General features: G+C 55.1%; 2 protein-coding genes across 2 annotated transcripts; one reads left to right on the top strand and one right to left on the bottom strand.

Moving 5' to 3' along the window:
- Positions 1 to 13,840: 13,840 nt before the first annotated feature.
- On the bottom strand, positions 13,841 to 15,805 carry CCDC85B (coiled-coil domain containing 85B). Its single transcript, XM_045024783.1, has one exon. It carries the CDS (start codon positions 14,916 to 14,918, stop codon positions 14,313 to 14,315), a length of 606 nt encoding a protein of 201 aa, XP_044880718.1. The 5' UTR covers positions 14,919 to 15,805; the 3' UTR covers positions 13,841 to 14,312.
- A 1,209-nt stretch (positions 15,806 to 17,014) lies between these two features.
- Positions 17,015 to 23,987, top strand: LOC123374619 (FGF1 intracellular binding protein). The gene is made up of 11 exons (XM_045024782.1): positions 17,015 to 17,801; positions 18,215 to 18,394; positions 18,777 to 18,975; positions 19,379 to 19,505; positions 20,349 to 20,449; positions 20,882 to 21,015; positions 21,411 to 21,519; positions 21,815 to 21,878; positions 22,520 to 22,606; positions 23,221 to 23,318; positions 23,686 to 23,987. The coding sequence occupies exons 2-11, from the start codon at positions 18,310 to 18,312 to the stop codon at positions 23,753 to 23,755; spliced, it is 1,074 nt and encodes a 357-aa protein (XP_044880717.1). The 5' UTR covers positions 17,015 to 17,801; positions 18,215 to 18,309; the 3' UTR covers positions 23,756 to 23,987.
- The last annotated feature ends 963 nt before the right edge of the window (positions 23,988 to 24,950 follow it).

Consider the following 24,950-nt stretch of genomic DNA (forward strand, 5'->3'; position numbering starts at 1 on the left):
TTCTAAGTGGCTAGCGCGATCTGTTACCTCATTGGTGTTGTTTTCCAATGAGAGCACAGTACCCTCCTTTGGCCGCCAGCACTATGTTCAATACCTGACGGTTTTGGAGGGCCATCTGTCAGATCACTCCTGTTTCTTTGGCCAGGGCTCTTAAACTTTCTCCAGTTTTATTTGCCATTATTTTAACTACTGCTTTTAACCTCAGGAGCCTTTTTGCCTGGTGTATTACTCCCCCAAGTGGGTTAAAGGAACTACCAATAGTCACTTCCCAGGTGTCATTACTGTTCCATATTGTGTTAAACGGACAAGGTCCTCCAGTGAGGTCTGGGGAATTGAGTGGGATAGCCAGGACAGGAACATCAGTTTGAGAGTGGGCTGGGATGTGGCTGCAGACCCAGCATTTAGAAATATTAAGGGTCTGAGCTATCCACACTTGCTGCTGGATAAAAGAATTGTCATTGTGGACTCCCCAGACCTTCAGACACCAACAGCCGAGGAACAGGCACCACCAGAGGCACATGTTGGAGGCAGGGCCCTTCTGGTTCTGACAACCTCAACTGAGGGAACTGCAGTCACAGTTTTATGTCCACCAGGCAGCAGGCGCTAGGCTCACTACTGCTTTTTCTTGGGACTTGCTTTAGGTAGTCATCTGCTTCTGGCAACCCTTACGAGAACGTAGATTGTAAGGTATTGCAGGCTGTTCCTCTGCGTTGTCTTCTGGAGTCAAAATTGACTCTGCGTGGTCCTGAGGTGATGATTGGTTCGCTGGGGGTGGTGCATTCTTACACTGCGAAGCATGTATCCACTCTGTGATACCAGACAGTTTAATAGCCGTCTGGCTAGTAAGCAGTGCCTGATGATTCTTTGATGTTCTTTAAGTCTCTTTACTACTTCTTCCTTGACTCTGGCTATAATAATGGCCTTCACACCTTATCTTTTCCTGATGCATACATTTCTCATTCACACAAACAGACTGAGAATACAAACAGCAGTATTTTATATCGAGCAAAATGGCATTGCAAATTAAACCTTGCTAAATTTTACAATCAATAACCAAGACAATTTACATTGAGACCCAGGCCTTCAATGTGTCTCTAATTTACTTAACATAGACACAATAGAGAATTCTGTCTCTTACTAACTAAATCTTAAAACAAAGAGTTAAGAGAGGGCCCAATTTGTAATGCATATGGGAAAACAAAATCTTATAGTCCCAGAGGGTCATTTCTTTCTGCTATTCAAAAAGGGTGGCTAGCAGGATGAAATTAAATCATACATTAATTCTTATGGGACATTATAAAATCCTGCTCCTACATCCTGCTCCTACATATCCCCCTTTTGACACTAAGATTATTAATTGCCAGTGTCACTTCTTATTTAGTCCACGTAATAGAAAATACTGGGAGGTGATTTGGGCCTGTGGCTGTAGCTTTGCTTACATTTGTTTTATCCAACAGCACATTTTAAACATTTCAATTAAACACATGCAATTTAAAACCAAAAACAATTATGGATAGTAACATTAGTATGCTAGTAGTTGTGGGAGACCCTCCAGAAAATATAGGAGTACTTGTGGCACCTTAAAGACTAACAAATTTATTTTAGCATGAGCTTTCGTGAGCTGCAGCTCACTTCTTTGGATGCATAGAATGGAACACACAGACAGGGGATATTTATACATACAGAGAACATGAAAAGGTGGAAGTATGCATACCAACAGGCAGAGTCTAATCAATTGAGATGAGCTATCATTAGCAGGAGGAAAAAAAACTTTTTGAAATGATAATTAAGATGGCCCATAGAAGGAATTGAATCTATTTCCCTATGTTAAGTTCTCCTCACACCTTCTATGGGCCATCTTAATTATCATTTCAAAAAGTTTTTTTTCCTCCTGCTAACGATAGCTCATCTCAATTGATTAGACTCTGCCTGTTGGTATGCATACTTCCACCTTTTCATGTTCTCTGTATGTATAAATATCCCCTGTCTGTGTGTTCCATTCTATGCATCCGAAGAAGTGAGCTGCAGCTCACGAAAGCTCATGCTAAAATAAATTTGTTAGTCTTTAAGGTGCCACAAGTACTCCTGTTCTTTTTGCGGATACAGACTAACACGGCTGCTACTCTGAATCCAGAAAATATGTTATACCAATGGTAAGCTGTTATGTCTTTCTGCAGTGGCAATTCTTAACATGTCCCCATTTGCGTGTATAATATGAATGGTCCCGTTTCCCACATTGTTTTGTTTTTTTTATTTAGGAACTATGTTACCTTTTTACCTTTTAACAGATGTTTGGTAACTGTTTGCCATTCAATACCAAGACTGATAGAGAACTCAGCTAAATTAGTGCTTACAATAAGCTGAGATTTTGTTGTTGTTGTTGTGGCAAATAGTAAATGTGATTATTGGTAAACACAGTACTTACATTACATTTACAATTGTCTTCTGGTGGGTTGCTAACACTTTTAAACACTTTTCCCCAAGAATTAACACATACACATAGCCCAATATACAGTACTTTGGATTATCTGAAAGACAAAAATAACATTTTTCTACCCCTTTTGGGGTGGCATTGATTATTGGTTAAAGATTCCGTTCTTTTACAGATACCCTTGCTTATTGCAGGCAAAACAGAGGAATTACCCCCATATTTTCCTGTGTGTTTTGTTTTATAGGCAGGTCAGGTTTTAATGGGTTCTACTCTTTAAGGGTTATGGGGAAATTATTCCACGGTTTAGTTATTAAATTCATGAGGTGGTGTACCTCAAGTTTTTCTTCGCATATAGCAGACCAAGTTTGTAATGTTTTTCCTGCTGTGTTAAGCTTTAAGTTTATTCACAGGTAATAGCTGAGAAGCATCATTACCATATTACCTTAAAGGATTTTTCCAAAAATCATACACACTATACATTGTTACAGGGATACTTACTAACATTACATTTATTTCAATGTTTAATATTAACAATAAAATTAGCGTCAAATCTATTAAAGGTATCTTGTTATACCATGTCTCTTATGTAGGCAATTTGTTTGCTGACCAGATATGTTCTTTATTTGCAGCTTCTTTTGTGCTAGCAGTTCTCACCTTTTTTTTATCAGTTAGGTAATTTGCATCAACACAGGCTTGGCTTTTGGATTCAAAGCCATCAGCAGAGCTCAGAGACTCTGTCTTAACACACAGGGATCTGAAAAAGAAAACACAGCCTATTGCGGCTCTTTTTGGAGCCCTAATAGGATTTTAATTCAGTAGCATATTTCATTTGTATTTCTTTTACCCCTTTTTACAATGTACACTGCACATGTCCTAGGGAAAAAGCACATTCCTTCTATACTACAACTTTTTTTTTTTAAACATTAGCCATATCAATTTTTACATACGATGTAACTGTTTCTTTTTTTTACAGAGTTTTCATGTACCCTTATCAAAGTGACAGTCTGATTACATAGAGCCATTTTAAGGCTCAGTGTTTTTAACATTGCTTCTTTTTGTTTTGTGCACCTCACCTCTGCTGTTGCTTCGAGTTCGTCAGAGTGATGCCCGGTGCAACACACAAAAGGAGCCCACAGGCTACTGCCTCAATCGCCCTTGCTTTCACACCAAGGGTTTTACCCAAAGTGCAGTGCGGCTGCGATTGTGCAGATTCAGGGCCGGCTCCAGACCCCAGCGCGCCAAGTGCGCGCTTGGGGCGGCATTTTGCCGGCAGGGCGGCAGGCGGCTCCGGCGGACGTTCCGCAGTCATGCCTGCGGGAGGTCCACCGGAGGCGCGGGACCAGCAGACTTCCCGCAGGCATAACTGCGGAGGGTTCGCTGGTCCCGCGGCTCGGGTGGACCTCCCGCAGGCATGACTGCAGAAGGTCCGCCGGAGCCGCCTGCCGCCCTTCCAGCGCACCCTCCACAGGCGCGCCTGCAAGAGATCCCGCGGAGCCGCGGGACCGGCAGCGCGCCCCCTGCGGCATGCCGCCCTGCTTGGGGCGGCCAAATTACTAGAGCCGCCCCTGTGCAGATTCCACTCACTCAGACCGCAGGGACAGGAACCCCTTGGTCGGCCGATCCCCGGACGGAGACAGCACCCATACTCAAACACTCCACAGGAGGATGGATAGACACAGAGACAGGACAGTCCTCAGTCCAGACAAAACACAGAAATAATTACCTGACCAGATTCCTGATGTCAGATCCCGGGATCCCTACCAGAACAGAGTGGGAACCAACAGGTTCAATGGCGTAGACTTCACTGTGGTCGTGCACCTTTCCGTTCTGGTGGAGGACCGCTCGGGCCAAATGCCCAGGTGCCGGCTGCCACGGTCATCCCACAAAACGGTCAGGAATCACACGGCCCCAGTGAAGACGGTTGCCATCTCGGTGGAACCTCCAAATTATCAAAGTTAGACTCAGGACTCACAGTTTGTCAGACCACTCTGTTTTATTAGCACAGCGCTCTGCTAATAACACCCAGATAATGTGAGCACCATGCAAGTCACAAACTATCTTATTTATACAGATAAAAGGGTGAGAACTTAACAAGCTAACAAAGGAAGCAGAATCAGACAAGTTTACCTGGGCTAGGCATGCATATCTTATTTCCTTACTAACTATTACCTATCTTCTGTTAATGTTTCGCCATTAGCACCATTGTTTATCCCTAATGTTTCTTTTCCTGGCACCTGTATTTCAACATTTCTTATTTCTGCTTAAAGGTACATACAACATTTCTTTAATCCATTCTTATTTTTACAATATAATTCATTCTACTTTCACAGGTCACATGGGAAGAAAATCTACGGGATAAAGGAGTTCAGGAGATCTGGCAGTTTCTCAAGGATACAATATTAAAGGTGCAACTGCCCACTATCCTAATACGAAGGAAAGCTAGGATGAATACCTCTTTAATCACCTGAAAATCCAAAGGGAATCCTACAAAAAGCAGAAATGGACAAATGGCTAAGGAGGAGTACAAAAGAATAGCACAAGCACATGGGGACGGACACAAAAGCTAAGGCACAAAATGAGTTCCTAGCAAAGGACATAAATAGCAATAAGAAGTGGTTCTTTAAATACATTAGGAGCAAAGGAAAGATGAAGGAAAGTGCAGGTCCTCTACTTAGCAGGGAAGGAGAGCTAATAACTGATGATATCAAGAAAGCTGAGGTTTTTAATGCCTATTTTGCTTGAATTTTAACTAAAAAGGTTAATGGTGATCAGATGCTCAATCCAAGTAATATTAACAACAAGGGGGAAGGATGGCAATCTAAAATGAGGAAAGAACAGTTACGAATATTTAGATAAATTAGATGTATTCAATTTGGCAGGGCCTGATTAAATTCATCCTAGGGTACTGAAGGAACTAGCTGAAGCAATCTCAGAACCATTAGCAACTATCTGTTGAACTCCTGGAGGACAGGTGAGGGCCCAGAGGACTGGAGAAGGGCAAACAAACACAGGCCCTAACTTTAAAAAAGGGAACAAAATGGACCCAGGGAATCATAGCCAGTCAGCCTAACTTAATACCTGGAAAGATACTGGAACAAATCAGTAAACAATTTGTAAGCACTCAGAGGATAATAGGGTACTAAGGAATAGCCAGCATAGATTTGTCAAGAACACACCAACCTAATGGCCTCCTTTGACAGGATTACTGGCCTAATGGATTGGGGAGGGAGAGCAGTAAATGTGATGTATCTTGATTTTAGTAAGGCATATGACATAGAACCACATGACATTCTCATAAGCAAACTAGGAAAATCTGGTTTAGATAAAATTACTATAAGGTGAGTGCACAACTGGTTGAAAGACTGGACTCAAAGAGGAGTTATCAATGGTTCACTGTCCAACGGGGAAGTTGTATCTAGTGGGGTCCTTCAGGGCTCAGTCCTGGGCCCAGTATTATTCAATATTTTCATTAATGACTTGGATAATGGAGTGCAAAGTGTGCTTCTAAAAGGTGGGGATGACATCAAGCTGGGAGGGGCTGCAAGCACTTTGGAGGACAGGCTTAGAATTCAAAACAAACTTGACAAATTGGAGAATTGGTCTGAAATCAACAAGATGAAATTTAATCAAGACAAGTGCAAAGTATTGCACTTAGGAAGGAAAAATCAAATGCACAACTACAAAATGGGGAATAGCTGGCTAGGTGGTCACACTGCTGAAAATGATCTGGGGTTTATAATTGATCATAAATTGGATGAGTCAACAATGTGATGCGGTTGCGAAAAAGGCCAATATTTTGGGATGTTTTAACAGGAGCGTTGTATGTAAGACACGGGGGCGGGTAATTCTCCTGCTTTTCTCATGAGGACAGGTTAAAACAACTGGATATATTTGAGAAAAGATGACTGGGGGGATCTGATAAATCTTCAAATATGTTAAGGGCTGTTACAAAGAGGTTGATGATCAATTGTTCTCCGTGCTCACTGGAGGTAGGACAAGTAGTAGTAATGGCTCAATCTGCAGCAAGGGAGATTTAGCTGAGATATTAGGAAAAGCTTTGGTTAAGCTCAGCAACAAGCTTCCAAGGGGGGTTGTGGAATCTCCATCACTGAAGGTTTTTAAGACCAGGTTGGGCAAACACCTGTCAGGGACAGTCTAGATTTTTACATGGTTTCCCCACAGCGCAGGAGATGGGACTTGACTTCTCGAGGTCTCTTCCAGCCAACATTTGTACGATTCGATTGTGGACACGGAGACAGGCGTTTTTGAAAGTTTTGCCCTAGCTGACTTGCCACAGACGTTCTGAGCAGAGCAGGGACTTGCAAGTCCCAGGTGAATGGCCTAGCAAGTGGGTGTCAAAGTTAGACACAGAACTCACAGTTTGTCAGACCACTCTGTTTTATTAGCACAGCGCTCTGCTAATAACACCCAGATAATGTGAGCACCATGCAAGACACAAACTATCATATTTATACAGATAAAAGGGCGAGAACTTAACAAGATAACAAAGGAAGCAGAATCTGATGAGGGTATGGCTACACTTGCAGCTGTACAGCGCTGCTGCGGGAGTGCTCCCGCAGCAGCACTTTGAAGTGCAAGTGTGGTTGTGGCGCCAGCGCTGGGAGAGCGCTGCAGGTACTCCACCTCCCTGTGGGCAGGGCCGGCTCCAGAGCCCAGCGGGGCAAGCTCCTGCCTGGGGCGGCCCTTTCCCGGGGGGGCGGCAGGCTGGGCCTGCGGACCTGCCGCAGTCATGCCTGCGGGAGGTCCACCGGAGCCCCGGGAGCAGCGAACCTGCCGCAGGCATGACTGCGGAGGGGACGCTCGGCCGGCGGCTCCAGTGGACCTCCCGCAGGCATGACTGCGGACGGTTCGCTGGTCCCGCGGCTCGGCTGGACCTCCCGCAGGCATGCCTGCGGCAGCTCAACCGGAGCCGCCGGACCTGCGAACCGCCCGCAGCTGCGGGAGGTCCAGCCGAGCCGCGCGACCAGTGGACCCTCTGCAGTCATGCCCGCGGGAGGTCCGCTGCTCCCGCGGCTCGGGGGCGCCTCCCGGGCATGACTGCTTGGGGCGGCCAAAAACCTAGAGCCGCCCCTGCCCGTGGGGATTAGCTTACAGCACTGGGAACCGCGCTTCCAGCGCAGGGGCCCTGTCTACACTGGTGCTTTGCAGCGCTGTAACTTGCTGTGGTCGGGGGGGGGTGTTTTTTCACACCCCTGAGGGAGAAAGTTGCAGCTCTGTAAAGCGCCAGTGTAGCCAAGGCCTGATAAGTTTACCTGGGCTAGACATGCATATCTTATTTCCTTACTATTACCGATCTTCTGTTAATGTTTCGCCATTAGCACCACTGTTTATGCCTAATGTTTCTTTTCCTGGCACCTGTATTTCAACATTTCTTATTTCTGCTTAAAGATACACACAACATTTCTTTAATCCATTCTTATTTTTACAATATAATTCATTCTACTTTCACATGGGCCGCACGTCCTGCCAGAGTTACACTGGGACATAATCAACGTATAGAGCAGGGCACAGGCATCTGCACCAGATTTCCAAAGCAATTGGAGTGAACCCAGATTGAGCTTTCCATGCGGCTGAGGTTTTTACTGGGCCCCCTTTTAACCTGGGGTGATATTAAACCTGCCATGAGGGGAGTGTGTGGCTTGCACATTGGTTTGAATAGACTTGACGTTGTCACAGATCTGCAGATCCGGTGCTCTCGTATGGCTCTGGAGCCATCTCTGGGAGGACCTCTTCAGTGTGTCAGCCCCCGAGGGTCATACTCTCCCTAGCGCAGGCCTCTTAGCTTCACCACCCCCTGGGGCCGAACCTCAGAGCCTTCAGCACCCCTAGGTCACGTCGCAAGCTCCCCTCAGTGAGTCCACCTCAACTGGACACCTGAGGGAGACTGACACACCCAAAGGGAGCAGCCCCCCCCACCCCGATTTCCTTAACCTGGAGTGACTCAGCCAGCGCCGTCACAGCAGGAGGGTTTATTAGATGTCTGGAACAAAGCCTAGAAAGTCCTTCGTTAACACAGAGAAGGGAAAGTTACAGCAAAGTCCTTTTGGGTCTGTGCAGAGCCCCCTGGCCCCCCTCTTTAGTCCCAGTCACCCACACTTAACAACCCCACCTGGCCCCTCCTGTCCTTTGTCCTAGTTCCTGGCAACCACTGCCACCTGGCCCTCCTCCTTAGCCCATTGTCCTCCAGCTGGTCACACCTGGCTGGCTCCCTAAGGAGGGGGGCCATCCGTGGTTGTTAGTTGCCAGGTGCCAAATGTCCGGGCAATTGGACTGGCCTTTGTCTTCTGGGACTCTCCATGGGCATGGGCCCAAGTGTCAGTCACACCTGCAAAGAGTAAACCCCCTTTTCCCACCACCTCGTTAACCAAGCACCACAAAGGGGAAACTGAGGCACACAGACTATTCATACAGAATAGTATGGAAAAAAAATTCCCACTCTGTCACACATTGGTTTTGCTTGTGCTGGTGCATCCACAGGCTAACAGAGCTGGGTTTGAACTGAGATAAGTGCAGCCATGCAGGGGGATTATTTCAGTCTTTAACCCAATGGAGCTTCAGCATTTGGATCCAGCACCAGGTACCAAATGGGCTTGGGAAGGCCAGCTGTGAAGACTGTAGGGAGTTAGGATAAAATTATTATGAACAATAGGTGTGTGTCAGTTTCCCCACTTGCTGTGTATTCCTACCCACTGGTTTTGAAGGGGTTAACGTTTCCTTTGGGGCAGGGGCAATAACACGTGTGGGTTGGTATCTCAGCCTGTCTGGGTTGGTAGGAATGCTCGATCAAGAATCACATTCATCTGACAAAGTGGGTATTCACCCACGAAAGCTTGTGCTCCAATATGTCTGGTAGTCTAGACCAGGGGTTGGCAACCTTTCAGAAGTGCTGTGCCGAGTCTTCATTTATTCACTCTAATTTAAGGTTTTGCGTGCCAGTAATACATTTTAACGTTTTTAGAAGATCTCTTTCTATAAGTCTATAATATATAACTAAACTATTGTTGTAAATAAGGTTTTAAAAATATTTACAAAGCTTCATTTAACATTAAATTAAAATGCAGAGCCCCCTGGACCGGTGGCCAGGATCCAGGCAGTGAGAGTGCCACTAAAAATCAGCTTGCATGCCACAGGTTGCCTACCCCTGGTCTATAAGTCCGGTGGCACCTCTTTGTCGCATTTTATCAATCAAAAATGGGTCCTGTATGAATAGGGGGCCTTGGAGAGATGGTAGGAAAGCCAAGGACTGGGCATTAACTCTTAATGACTAGCAGCCAAGGATGCAGAACTTGTGAATGTGGCAGGGTGGCAGCTGGGATCAAAGGAGGTGCCAGGAGACAGCATTAAGGACTTGGCTGCTCAGGCCAGAGAGACAGGGACCCAGATAGAGAGAGTTGGGGTCCAGGAGGCCTGGGGAAGTGAGGCAGGTGATGGACTCTGAATTCAGTATTGCCTTCCCTCTATTCACGTAAGGGCCCCTCGGTGCTGGATTCCAGCTGACTGACAGTCCCCAGCTTGCTCTGAAAAGCCTGCCCCATCTCACAGCAGATCCTACCTGATGGCATTGCTCTCTGATGAGCAGAAGTCTCTGCCAGGGGTCCGAACCCATCAGAACTCCCTGGGAGTGCCAATGAGAAACAGGGGAGCTGGAGCCTGAGGACCCAGTCCTGGAGCGGTGGAGCCACGGGGCTCACCCTGGCAAAAAGTTGAGTCCATGATCGGGCATGTTAAAGGGGGCACTCCCAGAGGAGACTGTACACAGGCTGAGGCATGGGACCCTGTTGGTCTGTATCTATTGCACACGGCATCTCCCACACCCATCACTATGGCATCCTGGCAACTCCCTGGTTGGGCATTAAGCAACCTAACTGTCTGTCCTGTGGGATTCATTCTCTCTCTCACCCGGCCCCAGGGTGTGCAGTGCAGTGCAGTGAGGGGGGCCTGTAGGGAAGGATTCTGGTTATACCAAATCTGCGCTGCCTGTGTGTTTCCAGCAGAGAATGCTGCTGGGAACCTGCCACAGGAGCTGGCTGGGATGGTCCCTGGTTGGGGAGAGGGGAGTGTTTGAGCTCCCCCACCAGAGGAAGTTCTCTTTCCCCCGACACCAGAGGGATCACATTGAGCATGGGGAGAGGGGTGAGTTGGGACAGTGTGGAGTAGGGACAGGGACTCTTGGCTTCATACTAGCTGCCTCATCTACAGGCACCATATCCAGTTCCCCCAAGGTTCTGTTCCTGACTGGGGGAGAGGAGTGGGGTTTAGTGGTTAAAGCTGGGAGCCAGGACTCTTGGGTTCTGTCCCTGTCCATCCATATGTTTTGTGTCCAAGATGACTGATGGGTCACTCAGCTATGCTCTTCCTGAAATCTTGTTCTCCCTTGGCTCTGGTGACTGTGTTCTCTCCTGGTTCTCCTCCTACCTCTCTAATCATTCCTAGTGGAGGATCCTTGGAGGATCTTCCTTTCTGTGGGCGTTCCACAGGGCTCTGCCCTTGGCCCCATTCTCTTCCCCTTAGTTCTGGGTAATCTCATCCACAAACACAAATTCAACTGCCATCTCTATGCTGCTGCCTCACAGATCTACCTCTCTGCTCCAGATGGATCCCCTCCTGTCCACACTGAAATCCCAGCCTGTCTCTGCCATCACCTCGTGGCTGGCTGGCTGTCGGCTCAAACACAACGTGGCTAAACCAGAGCTCAGACTCTCCCCCTCCCTCCTTTCTCAGTCACTGTGGACACCTGGGCATCATCTTCAACTCAGACCTCTCTCTAGGTGCTCACATCTAGGCTGTGGCTAAATCTCCCCAGTTCTTTCTTCATAACATCTCTAAAGTTCAGCCTTTCCTAGCCAAGAAGTGGCGTATTGGGCTTGGCCTCAGGGCTCCTGGGTTTGGCTCTTCGGTGCCTCAGATTTCCCCCATGCAACGGCGATGGCACTACTGCAGGGGATGCTGTAAGGATACAAACCGCCTGATGATGGGATGGGAGGCCTATAAACACCTTGGTAGACCGCTAGGGGTCCCTGGGAATGTCAGATGCTGACACAATGCCCAGTTCCATCATATGGGGAATAAAAGTAACTAAGGGCTCAAACATTGTATTGCTTCTGTCAGCCAAGTGCATTACATTCAGCAGGGCTCCTTGCACCCTGTCATTCACCCCACAGCTCCCTGGGTGCCACCTGCCCATTGTTCTCTATTTCAGGGACTCCCTCCAATCTCCCCCCTGCCAGGGGCTCTGTCTGCTCACCAACCTCCCACTGCCACCTGGCACTCTTCCCACACATAATGCTGGGATCCCCTTTCTTCTTCCCCCCACCAGAGGCTCTGTTCACCCCTTCTCCATTCCTCCCCATGCCACAGTCCCCTGAGCTCCCCCATGTGGGGGGCTGTGGATACCCTCTCTGTTTTTTTGGATTTTCCCCAAAATCCATAGGGCTCTGCCCAGTGCTTAATTTGTAATGAAAGGGGCTCAAGCAATTTTTATATTCATACCTGATACAGCAACCAGAGGTGCTGAGGCTATGAACTACCAAAGCGCAGAGGTGCTGGGGCTAGGAACTGCCATGGCCAGAGGTGCCGGGGCTATGAACTACCAAGTGCAGAGGTGCTGGGGCTAGGAATTGCCATGCCCAGAGGTGCCAGGGCTCAACCCTGGCACAAATAAGCACTGGCTTTGCCTGTTGCGGACATTCAGCCATTGTGGAATTGACTGGATGCAGTGTTCAAAGGTTATTGTGTTATTGACATAAACATGCGGTCAAGTAGGGACTTTCCATGCTCAGTCAGGCAGAGCTGGGGCCAGGCGGGTGGATATTATTTGTATCAGGGAAGCACCTGGGGGCCCCAGGCAGGGATTGGGGCCCCACGGTGCTGGATACAAAACAGCATGTGTTCTGGGCCCCCATGAGTCGCATGCTGCCACTAGGGGCTGCTAAGGTCTAAGCTTGCACCCAGGCCAGGAGTCAATGCTTGCCGGCAGGAAAGCCCAGGGTGGAGGAGCAGAAGCAAGAATCAGTGGGTGTGCAGGTGGCTGGGGACCACATCCCCATGCTCCATTATGCCTGGTGCTGGGGGGGTGTACGTATGGGAGTGGTGCATTGCCTGCCTGCCAGCCCTTGCAAAGGCCCAGTGAGGCAGCACTAACACAAACAGACGGGCACTTCCTGGCCTCCTGTGGGCAGCAGGCATAGCTGCTACAGCTTGGGCAGGGCTAGCTGTGCCTGTGTCTGCTGGGAACTTGAACCCCCCCAACCCCCTCCATGCAACACAGCGCCCCCTAGCGAGGGGTGGGGCTCTGGAGTCAGCACTGACTCTGAGGCCAGAATGCCCTCTACTGAGCCCCCCAATTCTCTGCAGCACAGCGCCCCCTAGTGCCTCGCTGGAGCATTGGGGTCAGCACTGACTGCAGGGGAGAGCGCCCCCACCGCACTGCTTGCAGCCCAGTGCTTTGTGTCTAGCTACCCTGTCTCCATAGGCAAAGTTTCTGCAGGCCAAGTAGCCGCCCTTGCTTCCTACTGCGCTCCTGTCTGGGGGGTTGGGGAACAGCCTCCTCCCCAGATCCTCTCAGCCTGGAGGCGCCTGGGCTTTGTAGAGCTGGAGAGAGCGAGCGAGCTGGATTGCTGCTGTCAGCTCTTACTTATCATGGCCTCAGGATCCGGATATCTGCTTCCTGGCCTGGCAGCCCTTTGTCTCTGAGATGTGGCTGGGCAGGAAGGGATGGCGGGACCCATCCCTGTTCTGAGCAAGACATGGGGAACTAGTTACTTCATGGAGCCTGGACTAGCCAGGATCCAGCCACCTACAGCCTGTCCCCTTTGAACACAGCCCCTGTTATCTCAACCCTGGGGCTGTCCCACATGCCCCTCAGTCCTAACCCACAGGCCCCTGGTATCTCCGCATCTCTCCTTCACTTTCCCACGGCTCCCAACCCTGTATCCCCTGCACACACTGGACATTTCTATGGGGCTGGGCCATGGTGGATATAAATCACCCTAAGAGCATAGGGGTTAAGCTCGTCTCCCCGCCCCCCCCCCACACCCTTTCTACAGCTGAACTGGTGTTTCACTGAAACTTTTTTTCTTTCTTGTTGCAAATCGGGAAATCCAAAACTTGGAGCTGAAATCTGGAGAGCAAGGAACTATGAAATTCCCAAAATAGAGAAAATAGGACATTGCAAACTCAAAAAATCCTGAAATCTAAAATGAACAGACTCAGGATATGTAGGAACTGGAACAATCAGAGTCCCCCCCAAAAAATTACAATAAAATCTCTCCCCCCATCATGCTGGGGCCATACCAGGTAGGACCCAAAGAGAAGCAGGAAATCACCAATCAGGAGACACCGACTCTGCCCAAAGTAGCAATTTTAAAACATTTATTATTTTTACTTCTTTTGGGGGAGGGTTTGCCCTAATCTCCCCGTCCCCTGAGTCAAACTGCTCTCACCATACCGGGGGGTTGGAGTTAGCACCTGGGGGGGGAGAGAGGTTGATGAAGAAGCCAGAGCAACGCTGCTCCTGGGGAGGAGGGTGGCACCCAAAATGCATCTTTGACCTTCCCCCCAGTTACCAGCTCCCTTCCCTACCCCCCAAAGTCTGCACTGGGATCTTCACGGAGATGACCCGCCCCCATCCTCTGCAGCACCCCTTGCCCAAATCCCAGGGGAGAGACCCCCATCAACAGCCTGGGGGGGGTCCTCTGCTCTCCAGTCCTTCTGGTGGGGGCGGTTGGGTGAAGTCACTGGGGAGCAGCTCCCTTGAGGGGGGCTCCTGGCCCCTTGAGGGAGTCCAGTCCTGGGGGGCAAGCCCCGGGGGAGGTCTCTAGTTAGGGTGGGTCCTGGCCCCCCCGCCCCCTTGGGGGAGTCTCTAGTCCTCGGGCGAGCAGGCCAGGTGCAGCTGGTCCGGGCTGCCCACGCTGCCCGTGCTGGAGCTGCCGTCGCCCAGGTCCCGGGGCCCGCAGGGCAGGCTGAGCTCCGAGGAGCCGACGGGGCTGCTGTCGGCGCGGGCGGCGCATTCCTCCTCCAGCGCCAGGCACAGCGCCTTGAGCTCCAGGTTATCGGCGGCCAGGCGCTCCTGCAGCCCCTCCAGCCCGGCCAGCTTGTGCAGGCAGGCGGCCAGCTCGTCCCGCAGCACCCGGGCCGCCTGCTGCCCGAACAGCTGCCAGTCCCGGGCCAGCCGCTTGGCCTTCAGCCGGTCGTCGTCCAGGAAGCAGCAGAGGTCGCGGAGCTCGCGGTTCTCGGCCGCCAGCCGCTCGTTCACCTGCTTCAGCTCGCGGATCTCCCGCAGATGCTCCTGCAGCTGCCGATTGACGCCCTGGATCAGCCGCCCTCGCTGCACCAGCGCCGCCAGCTTCTCCGCCTCCTCCTGCCGCAGCCGCCGCACCAGCTCCTCCTTGCTGCAGCCGCCCAGCTCCGAGTCGCTCAGCTGGGCCAGGGCCCGGCCGGCCGCCGGCTCGCCGGCCTCGCTGCCCATCGCGCTGCCGCAAGGTGGTTCCTGCTCCCCCGCCCCTTCCAGCGCCGCCACCCCGCCTCCTCCCGCCCGCAGATCAGCCCCCGGCCCGCAGGCCCCCGCTCCTCCGGGGCGCACGGGCCCCCCTAGCCACAGTGCTTGGTTCCTTCGGGGCGCACGGGCCCCCCAGCCACCGACTTGGCACCTTAGATGCGCACGGACCCCCCGCTTCTTCGGGGCCCACGGCCCCCCCAGCCACCGACCTTGGCACCTTCGGGGCGCACGGAACCCCCCTTATTCTTCTTCGGGTCAGGGCGCACGAGCCCCTACCCAGCGACCTGGGCTCTTTCGGGGCGCACGGGCCCCATTGGGCCGCGGAATCGTCTCTTTTGGGGCGCAGGCTCCTTCCCAACCACGCACTTTGGCTGCTTGGAACCGCAGGAGCCTTTTCTTTGTGGCGCACGAACCACCTTCGAGGGCGATTCTCGGCTGGGGGGGGGGGCGCACGACCCCCGTCTCCAAGACGCACCGTCCCCAGCGCAGCCAGCTGCCCCCCTTCCAGCAGCGCGCGGCTCAGGAGGGTCCGGGCTGCGGGGGCTGAGCCCGGCGGAGGGAGGGGAGGATGGTTCCCCCCTTCCCGGGGCGGGGGATCCCGGCAGAGGGTGCGCGCCCCCGCGGTGCTGGTGTCTGCCGGGGCTCAGTGCAGCCGGCGCATCCTGCGGCGGGGACCCGCCGGGGCGGGGGGTGGGTAGCGGGGCTGCGGCTCGGAGCGCTGCTGGGGAGGGGGGAGGAAGCCGTGACGTGGGAATAACAATGCGAACGGTACAAATGCCAGCAGCGGCACCGCATCCCCCAGCCCGGCCGGCGGGCTGGCTCCGGGGCGGGGGGAGATGGCAGGCTGGGGGAGGGGTGGCTAGAGTGGGCCGCTCGGGCCAGGCTGGGGGGCTGGAGCGGGTGGGGGCAGCGGCGGGGGGCGGGTGTGTGTGACAGGTGCCTGTGATGGGGACGGGGCGCGGGGAACTCGGGTTCGGGGGGGAGGGGAAGGGAAGGAGGGCGGAGGGACTAGTGCATGGCAGGAGCGAAGGGCTAGGGCAGGTTGGGTGGGTAAAGGGGAGGAAGGGCTGGGGGCGAGGTGCTGGGTGTGTAGGAAGGAGGTGGGGGCAGGTGTTCAGTGGGGGGGCAGGTCTCCCCCACGGGTGGGGGGGGCTGAGTGCGCTGGGGGAGTACCGCCTGTCTGTGACCAGTGTGCACCGGTGACATTCTGGGGTTGTTATTGTAGGGTCATAAACCACTGACCTGAGGCCCTCCCTGAGCTGCACCTGGTACCGCTGGGAGAAGGGGGAGGGAATTGATGGAGCCCTACAGGGTAAAGCGCCCCCTACCCCTTCCTTGCAACACAGCACTGCACTGGGGCCAGCAGCCACTCCCCAGGGCCACTGCCCCCCACCAGGCACCTGCCCCACTCCCTGTAGCACCCCTCCCATATTGGGGCCTGCTCTGACTGCCGGGGGAGAGCACGTCCTACTTCTCCCTCGCCCAGCTGTGCCCCCCCCCCATACACACACTGTTCTGAACAGGCGGGGAGGGGCTGCCAGGAATCCTGTCCCAGAGACAGGAAGGATGTTGGGCTACAATGGAAGAGGAGATACGGGGTGGGGGGAGGAAGGAAGTGCTGTTAACCCTTCGGGCCCCAGGCAGGCCTGGGTAGGGAGAGGGGTGCTAACCACCACCCCCCCCACAGGGACGCCAGGAAGGGGCTAAGGGAAGAGGTGGAGGGCAGGGAGCAAAGGGGCTTTGAACCCAGGTCTCTGGGGCAGGGTATTCTCTAGCAGGGAGGAGGTCTGGGTGGGAGTTGAATCTAAGCATCTGGGGGGGGGCGTTTTCTAGCAGGGAGGAGGTTGGGGGTGGAACCCAGGAGTGTGGGGGGGTGATACCTAGCAGGGAGAGGGCTGGGGGTTCAATAGCAGGGGGGGGGGAATCTGTAGCAGGAAGTGGGGCTTGAACCCAGGCATTCCCTAGCAGGGAGCGGGGGTTGGGGAGTAGCTGGGCCATGGCTGGCAGATAGATCCAGATTCCTGCAATGCCAAGACTGGTGGGAACAAAGGGCCTTTGTGTTCCCGCTGGGACATGGGCGGGGGGAGGGAAGCGAAGCTGGAACATGGGCACAAGGCAGGAAAGGGAGAGGTAGGATGAGAGGCTGGGAGTGGGAGACCCCAACGCACCCCACTCAGGGTTATGGAATGTCCCCTCCCCGGGAGACCTCCAAGTGGGCAGGAACAGGGCTGGCCTAGGAGACCAGGAGAATCCAGCTCCGCAGAAAATGGGGGCGGCGGAGTGTTTCTTAGGGGTGTTCGCCCCTCGGAGTCAGTGCTGACCCCAATGCCCCCAGCACAGTGCAGGGATTCTTACATAAACACCCCCCCCCGCGCCTCACCCCACGTGGCTGCATCTCAGCTCCCAGCCAGGGATCCCTCTAGAACGGAAGGGAATTTGGCTGCAATTGAGCTGCTAAAGAGAAAACCGGGGAGTCTGCCCTCTGCACAGCCTCAGAGGGGAGAAAGCTCCACCCCCCCCGCCCCCGAAATCCTCCCTGGAACTGCAGAGGACAAAGGAGACCCCGGAGACACCAGGTGCAGCCTGCAGAGGGGAGCACCGGGACCCCCCGCAATTTCCCTAAACCACGTTAAATCACAGGCTGGAGTAGCGGCAGATCCAGATCGGAGTCTGCTCCCCCGCCCCTCCTTCCAGAGCTCGGTACAGAACCCCGGTGTCCTGGCTCCGAGTTGCTCAGCCCCAGATGGCTCCGCCCCGTGCAGGGTGATGCGTGCAGCCATGCTGCTGCTGCGACCTGGAAGCAAACAGCTCCGGGGTCATATGGAAAGTGTCAGCTGGGGGACAGCTCCGCAGGTTCGTCTTTGTGCCCCGCGGGGGGGGAGCTGGGAGCCAGAACTCCTGGGTTCTATCCCCCGCCCTGGCAGGGGAGTGGGGTCTAGTGGTTAGAGCAGGGTGGGTCTGGGTGCCAGGACTCCTGGGTTCTGTCCCAGCTCTGGGAGGGGAGCAGGGACTAGTGGTTAACGCAGAGTGGGGCTGGGTGCCATGACTCTGGGGTTCATCCCCAGCTCTGGGAGAGGAGTGGGGGTGGGAGTCAGGACTCCTGGGTTCTGTCCCAGCTCTGGGAGGGGAGTGCGCCTAGTAGAGCAGGGGGACTAGAGGCAGGACTCTCTGGCTCTCAGTTACTGTATCAGGGGGTGGTCCCCATGATGCGACTGTCCCCCTGCTCTACTAGACCCACCCCACTTTGCCCCCTTCTCTCCCCATAGGCTCCGTGTCTCTTCTCCGGAGGCCAGCAGGGGGCAGCTGGGAGTTGGGGTCCTGCTCCTGGAGCCTTGGCCGGGTTGAATTGGTGCCTTGGGCCATGACCAACGACCTGGACATCTTCGTGGGGAACACCACGCTGATCGATGAGGAGGTGTACCAGCTCTGGCTGGATGGGTACTCAGGTATGGGGGTTGGGGGGTGGGATGTCAGGATTCTGCCCCGGCCTGTGGGTGGAATTAGGGTCTTAGTGGGTTAGAGCAATGGGTGGCTGGATGTCAGGACTTCAGGACTCTACCCCCAGCTCTGAGAGAAGAGTAACTCTGGATGTTCTCCCCCCACAGCAACTCATCTGTGCCTCAGTTTACCCTGTTGCTTTACTAATGCCAAGGAGGGAAATAAGATGCTTGTCCCATTGACCCTGTCCCCCGATAGCGAGTGGTGAGAGATGAGGTCTGGCCCTGCCCCCCCCCCACACATTGATCTGACTTCTGAGCCTGTTCCCCTCCCAATGAGTGATGTGGTGTAGGGTTGACCCTGCTGACCTCAGCCCCTTCCCCCTCCCAGTGAGTGATGCAGTGAGCCTGCGGTTGCGCAGCGGGATCCTGGAGCAGACGGGGGCCACGGTGGACGTGCTGCAGAGCGACACCATGGATCATTACCGCACCTTCCACATGCTGGAGCGCCTGCTGCACACCCCCTCCAAGCTCATCCACCAGCTACACTTTCAGATCCCCCCCTCCCGCCAGGCCATGCTCATTGAAAGGTGAGGGGTATGGGGCTGGGAGAGGAGGGGGTTGGGCCTAAGGCTGGAGGGAGGCCAGACGGAGGCCAGGAGGTTGGGTGGGGAAGTGAAGGGGGCAAGGCCAGGAGGGAAGCGGGGAGGCTGGGGGTTGGGGAAGTTTGGCCCAAGGCTTGGGGGAAAGAAGGGAAGAGGAAACTGGGCCTGAGGCTGGGGGGAAAAGCTGGTCCCAAGTTCGGGGAGGGAGGAAGCCCAGCGCATGGCTGAATGGGGGAGGGGAAGCTGGGCCAAGGTTGGGTGGTGGGTGTGTGTCTGAGGTCCCACTGGGGGAGTCTGAGGCTCTGGGGGCACAGGGGTGTCTGAAGCACCAGAGGGGCAGAGAGGGGGCAGCTGAGGTGCCCTCTGTCTCCCACTCCTGCGGCGGCAGGTACTATGCCTTTGACGAGGCCTTCGTGCGTGAGGTGCTGGGCAAGAAGCTCTCCAAGGGCACCAAGAAGGACCTAGATGACGTCAGCACCAAGACAGGCATCACCCTCAAGAGCTGCCGTCGCCAGGTATGGTTCAGCCCGGGGCTCCCATGAGCCTCTGGGGCAGCAGTTACCATTAGACCCAAACTGGCAGCTCTATGAGTCTCTATCAGGCAGGGGTGGCTCTAGAAATTACGCCGCCCCAAGCAGGGCGGCGCGCTCGCCGCCCTTCCCCGGTCCCGCGGCCGGGGCAGAAGTGTCTGCGGCGGGTGCGCTGTTTCCGCGGCTCCGGTGGCGGGTGCGCTGGTTCCGCGGCTCCGGTGGAGCATGCCTGCGGGAGCTCCGTCCGAGCCGCGGGACCAGCGCACCCGCCGCAGTCATGCCTGCGGGAGCTCAAGCGGAGCCGCGGGAAGAGAGGACCCTCCGCAGTCATGCCTGCGGCAGGTCCGCTCGTCCCGGGGCTCCGGTGGACCTCCCGCAGGCATGACTGCGGAAGGTCCGCCGGAGCCAAATGCCGCCCTGCCGGGACAATGCCGCCCCACGCGCCTGCTTGGCGCGCTGTGGTCTGGAGCCGGCCCTGCTATCAGGTCACGGGCCAGGGGTTCCCATGAGCCTGTAGGGCAGCGGCTACCCTCAGGCCCTGAGCCGGCAGCTCCCATGAGCCTCTGGGGCAGCAGCCTGGCAGAACATGGACTAGGGACTCCCATGAGTCTCTGGAGCATCAGGACACAGGCTGGGGATTCCCATGAGCCTCCTATACCATGACACCTATCTGGACCCTTGGTAGGGGATTCCCAGGATCCTCTGGGGCAGTGTCTCCTATCAGGCCCCAGGGTTGGGGCTGGCTGGCTAAGGGTGGGGGGAATGGGATATGGGGCCCTTCCCCTCTAGGGCTCTGACTCTCTCCCCCCCCACTGGTGTCCTCCTCAGTTTGACAACTTCAAGCGGGTGTTTAAGGTGGTGGAGGAGATGCGGGGGTCCTTGGTGGAGAACATCCAGCAGCACTTCCTGCTGTCAGACCGGCTAGCCAGGTAACAGGTCGGGGGTACCAGTGGGGCACACCATGATGTAGCTCTGCCCCTAGAGTGTCTCTGCTGGGTTGGCTTGACCCCTTCTACACTACACAGAGCCCTCTGCTGGGCTAAGGCTCCCTGGAGCAGTGAGGCTGGAAATAACATCCCCTTAGGATGCCTGAGGCCCTGGGGCACCTCCCTCTAAGCAATCAGCTCAGGCTCTCTGCACAGTCAAGCAGAAACGATCACATGACTCCAGGATCTGGAACCCTGGGCTCGAGCCTGCAACCCTTGGACCGTCAGCTGGGCCTGCTCAGCACAGACCTGAGCTGCTCTAAGCCACCCTTTCAGATCTGGGTCAGTGTTTGGATGGGAGACAGTGGGGCAGGAGGTAGGGACAGAGGAATTTTCTGATTCAGTGTACGACACCCTCCCCTACCTCACCCCCAGGGACTATGCTGCCATCGTCTTCTTCGCAAACAGCCGCTTCGAGACAGGCAAGAAGAAGCTGCAGTTCCTGACCTTTGAGGATTTCGCTTACTGTGCAGAGCAGATGATCCAGAACTGGACACTGGGAGCCGTGGGTGAGAGTGGGGACCCTCTGCTTGGGAGGAGATGGGGCAAATCGGAGACCTGGACAGCTCCTGGCACAATCATTAAAAACCACCCGGTGGTGCTATGGGGACCTGCAATGTCATCTTACTCCATGGGTGTGTGTGGGGGGGGAGGCAACATCACACGTAGCTCAGCCTGGCTCTGCGGGGTTGTGCCGTGGGGAATGCATCAGCTGGACTTCCCCTGGAACTGGGAGCTACCCACTGTGGTCCCAGACTTATTCCCGCCTCTGTGTAACCAGCTCCCACGCCTCAGCCCAGAGGTGGCTGCAAATCAGTGCTGAGTTACGGATCCCTGTATAAACAGCCCCCGCCACCCACCCCCACCCCAAAGCCTTCTCCCATTGTCCACCTGCTCCCCCCAGACTCCAATGTGGACGATATGGATGTGGATCTGGATAAGGAATTCCTGCAGGAACTCAAGGAGCTCAAGGTGCTGATCGCTGATAAGGATCTGCTTGATCTGCATAAGAGGTACAGGCCTGATGTGGGCAGGGCTGGGAGCCAGGACTCCTGGGTTCTAATCCCAGTTTTGGGAGGGGAGCGGGCTCTAGTGGGTTAGAGTGGGGGGGGGCTGGAAGCCAGGACTCCTGGGTTCTTTTCCCCATGTGGCCTGTGTTGTAGTGCGTGTGGTGGAGCTGGGAGAAGTAGCATTTTGGGGGGTGTCTGTCCTGTCCATATGTGATGCCGTTTCTTGGCCCCAGGCCTGGGGAGAGCTGGCAGCAGGCGAACCCCTGGTGTGGGGCCTGACCTCTCTGTCCCTCTGCAGCCTGGTGTGCACGTCACTGCGCGGGAAGATCTCGGTGTACAACGAGATGGAGGCCAACTTCAAGGTGTGTCCTGGGGCCAGGGGTGGAGGACAAGGAGGGAGTAATGGGAATGTGGAGGGGGGATCCCCCCTCCTGGTTCAAGAAGCCCCCTTCAGTGGCCAGGCTTCTGAGTGGTGCCCCCTGTTGGCACCACCTATCAATGCGTTTCCTCTGTGTTACCTGATCACATGGATCCCCCGTGTGCCAGTGAAGGGCTGGAGCCCACGGCCTGGCTTGCCTGGTGCCGCAGCCGCCTGCTCTGGACCCCCTGAACCCCCCACCTCCATCTGCACCTGCCATGCCTGAGGCACCCACCAGAGGGGGATTCTGAGTCAGGCTGCCTGGCCCCATTAGCCTTCTGGGCTCTGAATGCCTGGGGGCACTGGGGCCATGGACACCCTCCCCTCAGATCCATCCTCCTCTCCTTTTGGGGTGTCCCCAGGAGCCAGCTCCACCCTCGGCCCCTACCCCTCTCCCAGCTTGGAACTGGGAGGCAGGATTCCTGGGTTCTCTCCCCTGCTCAGTCACCAACTCACTGAGCGACACCAGTGAGTCCCTTCCCCTGTGTGTGAATTGTGGGGTAGGGGGTGGTGGTTTGTAACTGCACAGATCCCTGAGGCGTGAGGGCCCCCGTGACTCGCTGGTGACCTGTCTGGGCCCCGCAGAACCTGTCACGGGCACTGGTCAATATGGCCTCCAAGCTGATCCACACCAAGGACGTGCGCGACTTCTTCATCGACCTAGTGGAAAAGGTACCACCCTGCATGCATTCCCTCCCATCCCATTCCCTTCCCACCCCCGCCGGTCATGGCCCCCCACACCTGATCACAGGGGTCTTCACTGACTGGTGGACATACCCCTCCCATACACTGCCCCATATATACCAACCCCATCTCCTCCCCCCCACACACATTGACTTCTCAGATTCTCCACCGCCAGGATTTAATGTCTGTGGGTGAATCGGGGATGGCGTGGCACCTGGATGCCCCCGAAGCCAGCCCCCGGAACACATGCTGCCCCGCATGCTTAGGAAGTGAGAGGGAAGAGGGAGATTTGACCTTCATGGCCTGATCACCCCCCAGCTTCCATGCTGGTGGGGCAGGAGGTTGGTTAGTGCCCAGGACGGGAAGGGGGGGCTAATCTGGGGACTCTGGCCCTTTGGGAACTGGGCTGAGACCCATCAGCTCACCCCGCATGGGGAATTATAGACTCGGAGGGGCACCTAGAGGGGAAATGCCCCAGGTCCCATTTCCCCCCCCCCCCCCGAGCCAGCCAGTCCCAATTCCCAGCAAGCAGGGGGTGAGGTTGTGGGGTGTTGCCCCCAGAACCCAGGCTGTCTCTGACTCCTTTTCCCCCTTCTCCCCAGTTCATTGAGCCCTGCAAGTCAGATAAATGGACCTTGAACGACCTCCGTCTCTTCCTGACGCAGTACATGACATCTGCTCACACCTTGGACGCCTTCCGGTAGGTGCCGCCCACCAGGGACGTGGGGTCCGCTACCGCCAAAATCACTGCACACAGACTCTTCCCCTCCTAAACTCGAGGGTAGCGTTGATGGCAGCTGTTAACCAGCAGCCCCACCCCAGAGCCAGCTGCATCTGAGCACCAGGTGAGGGATCCCTTTGTAAACAGCCTGTGCTCCCCATTCCAGAGAAGGCTGCATCTCAGCACCAGATGACAGAGCCCCTTATATGTAGCCCCATACCCCACCCCAGAGCAGCTGCATATCAGCGCCAGGTGAGGGGTCCCTGTATAAACAGCCTCCAGGCCCCACCCCAGAGACGGACGTGTCTCAGTGCTATCATCTGACATCCCAGTTTTTTCCCCGCAGGCACCAGGCTCTCTGGGATCGGTACATGAGCACCATCAAATCCTGCCTGCTTAAGATGTACCACGACTGACAAGCAGGGGGAGCCCTGACTGTTTTAAATGCCCTGCTCTGCCACTGATCCTTCTGCCGGATCTCTGTGCCCGTATTCTGTTTACCTGGACTGCATCTTGGGAGCCCTGATGTGAAGCCCCCACCCTCCGCCACTTCCCCAGGGCCGTGCGCTGCCTCCCCCAAGATTCCCTCTCTCCATCGTCGGCGTTTTAGCTCATTTTGGAAAATAAATGGAAGAGCCATTTGTTGGATTTGAGTTTTTGTTAGGGTTCGTTCAAAGCACGGGCCTGGCCTGGTATCCCCACTGCCACCAGCCCCCAATCGGAGCCAGCCCAGTATCCCTACTACCGACACCCTGTCGATCAAAGCCAGGGCCTGGCCTGGTATCCCCACCCTACCCCCAATCAGAGCCACGGGCCCGGCCAGGTATCCCCACCACCAACACCCCCCTGGATTGGAGCTGCAGTGCCAGCCCGGTTTCGCCTGCCCCGTCCTTTGACATCGGTGGGCGGCTGCAGCGGAGCCATTTCCAGGAGTTGCTGCCTCCCCATGGTCACAATTCAGCTCCTTCCAGGACTCATCTTTGAGGTGACCCATGCTACGGGGAAACTGCGAGATGTGTGTGTGTGAGGGGGGGGGGGACGACTCCCTCAGCTCTACGCATGGCTTTGGGAGAAACACAGACCCTGGAGCTGAACAAACCTGAGATCTCACCCCGCACACTGCTACATCCCTGCATACAGCTCGTGGGGAGCCCAGGAGTGGGCTAGCAGGGGGCTGTGAGCCAGGATTGAGGGGCGCTGGGAGAACTGTGGGGGGAGCCTAGGGCTGGGCTAGCAGGGGGCTATGGGCCAGGATTGAGGGGCCCTGGCAGAACTGTGGGGGGGGGAGCCTAGGGCTGGGCTAGCAGGGGGCTATGGGCCAGGATTGAGGGCCACAGCTGTGTCATTGATTCTGTTTACCATAATTTACTCTAAAATTTAAATAGGAAATGAAGGGCCAAAGTCTTGAGGGAGCACCCTGGGGGCAGGGGATACATGTTGGCGGGAGTCTGTGTGGGATAGAACCCAGGAGTCCTGATTCCCACCACCCCCCCCGCCCGCCCGCCCGCCCGCCCGCCAGCCACATGTCTCTGTTCTCCAGACGACCCTGCCCAGGGGCCCAGTGCCAGCTCAGACAGAACACCTGAGCCTCCGTGCAGCTAATCCCTTCCC

Source organism: Mauremys mutica, chromosome 7 (genome assembly GCF_020497125.1).
Source record: "Mauremys mutica isolate MM-2020 ecotype Southern chromosome 7, ASM2049712v1, whole genome shotgun sequence".
Taxonomy (NCBI): domain Eukaryota; kingdom Metazoa; phylum Chordata; order Testudines; family Geoemydidae; genus Mauremys; species Mauremys mutica.

Bases quoted from the DNA above. Each gene is read 5' to 3' on its own strand.
- CCDC85B (XM_045024783.1), bottom strand. From the start codon at position 14,918: ATGGGCAGCGAGGCCGGCGAGCCGGCGGCCGGCCGGGCCCTGGCCCAG.
- LOC123374619 (XM_045024782.1), top strand. From the start codon at position 18,310: ATGACCAACGACCTGGACATCTTCGTGGGGAACACCACGCTGATCGAT. The intron at 20,450-20,881 runs GTAACAGGTCGG...CCTCACCCCCAG, and splicing joins CTGTCAGACCGGCTAGCCAG to GGACTATGCTGCCATCGTCT. The intron at 23,319-23,685 runs GTAGGTGCCGCC...TTTTCCCCGCAG, and splicing joins CACACCTTGGACGCCTTCCG to GCACCAGGCTCTCTGGGATC.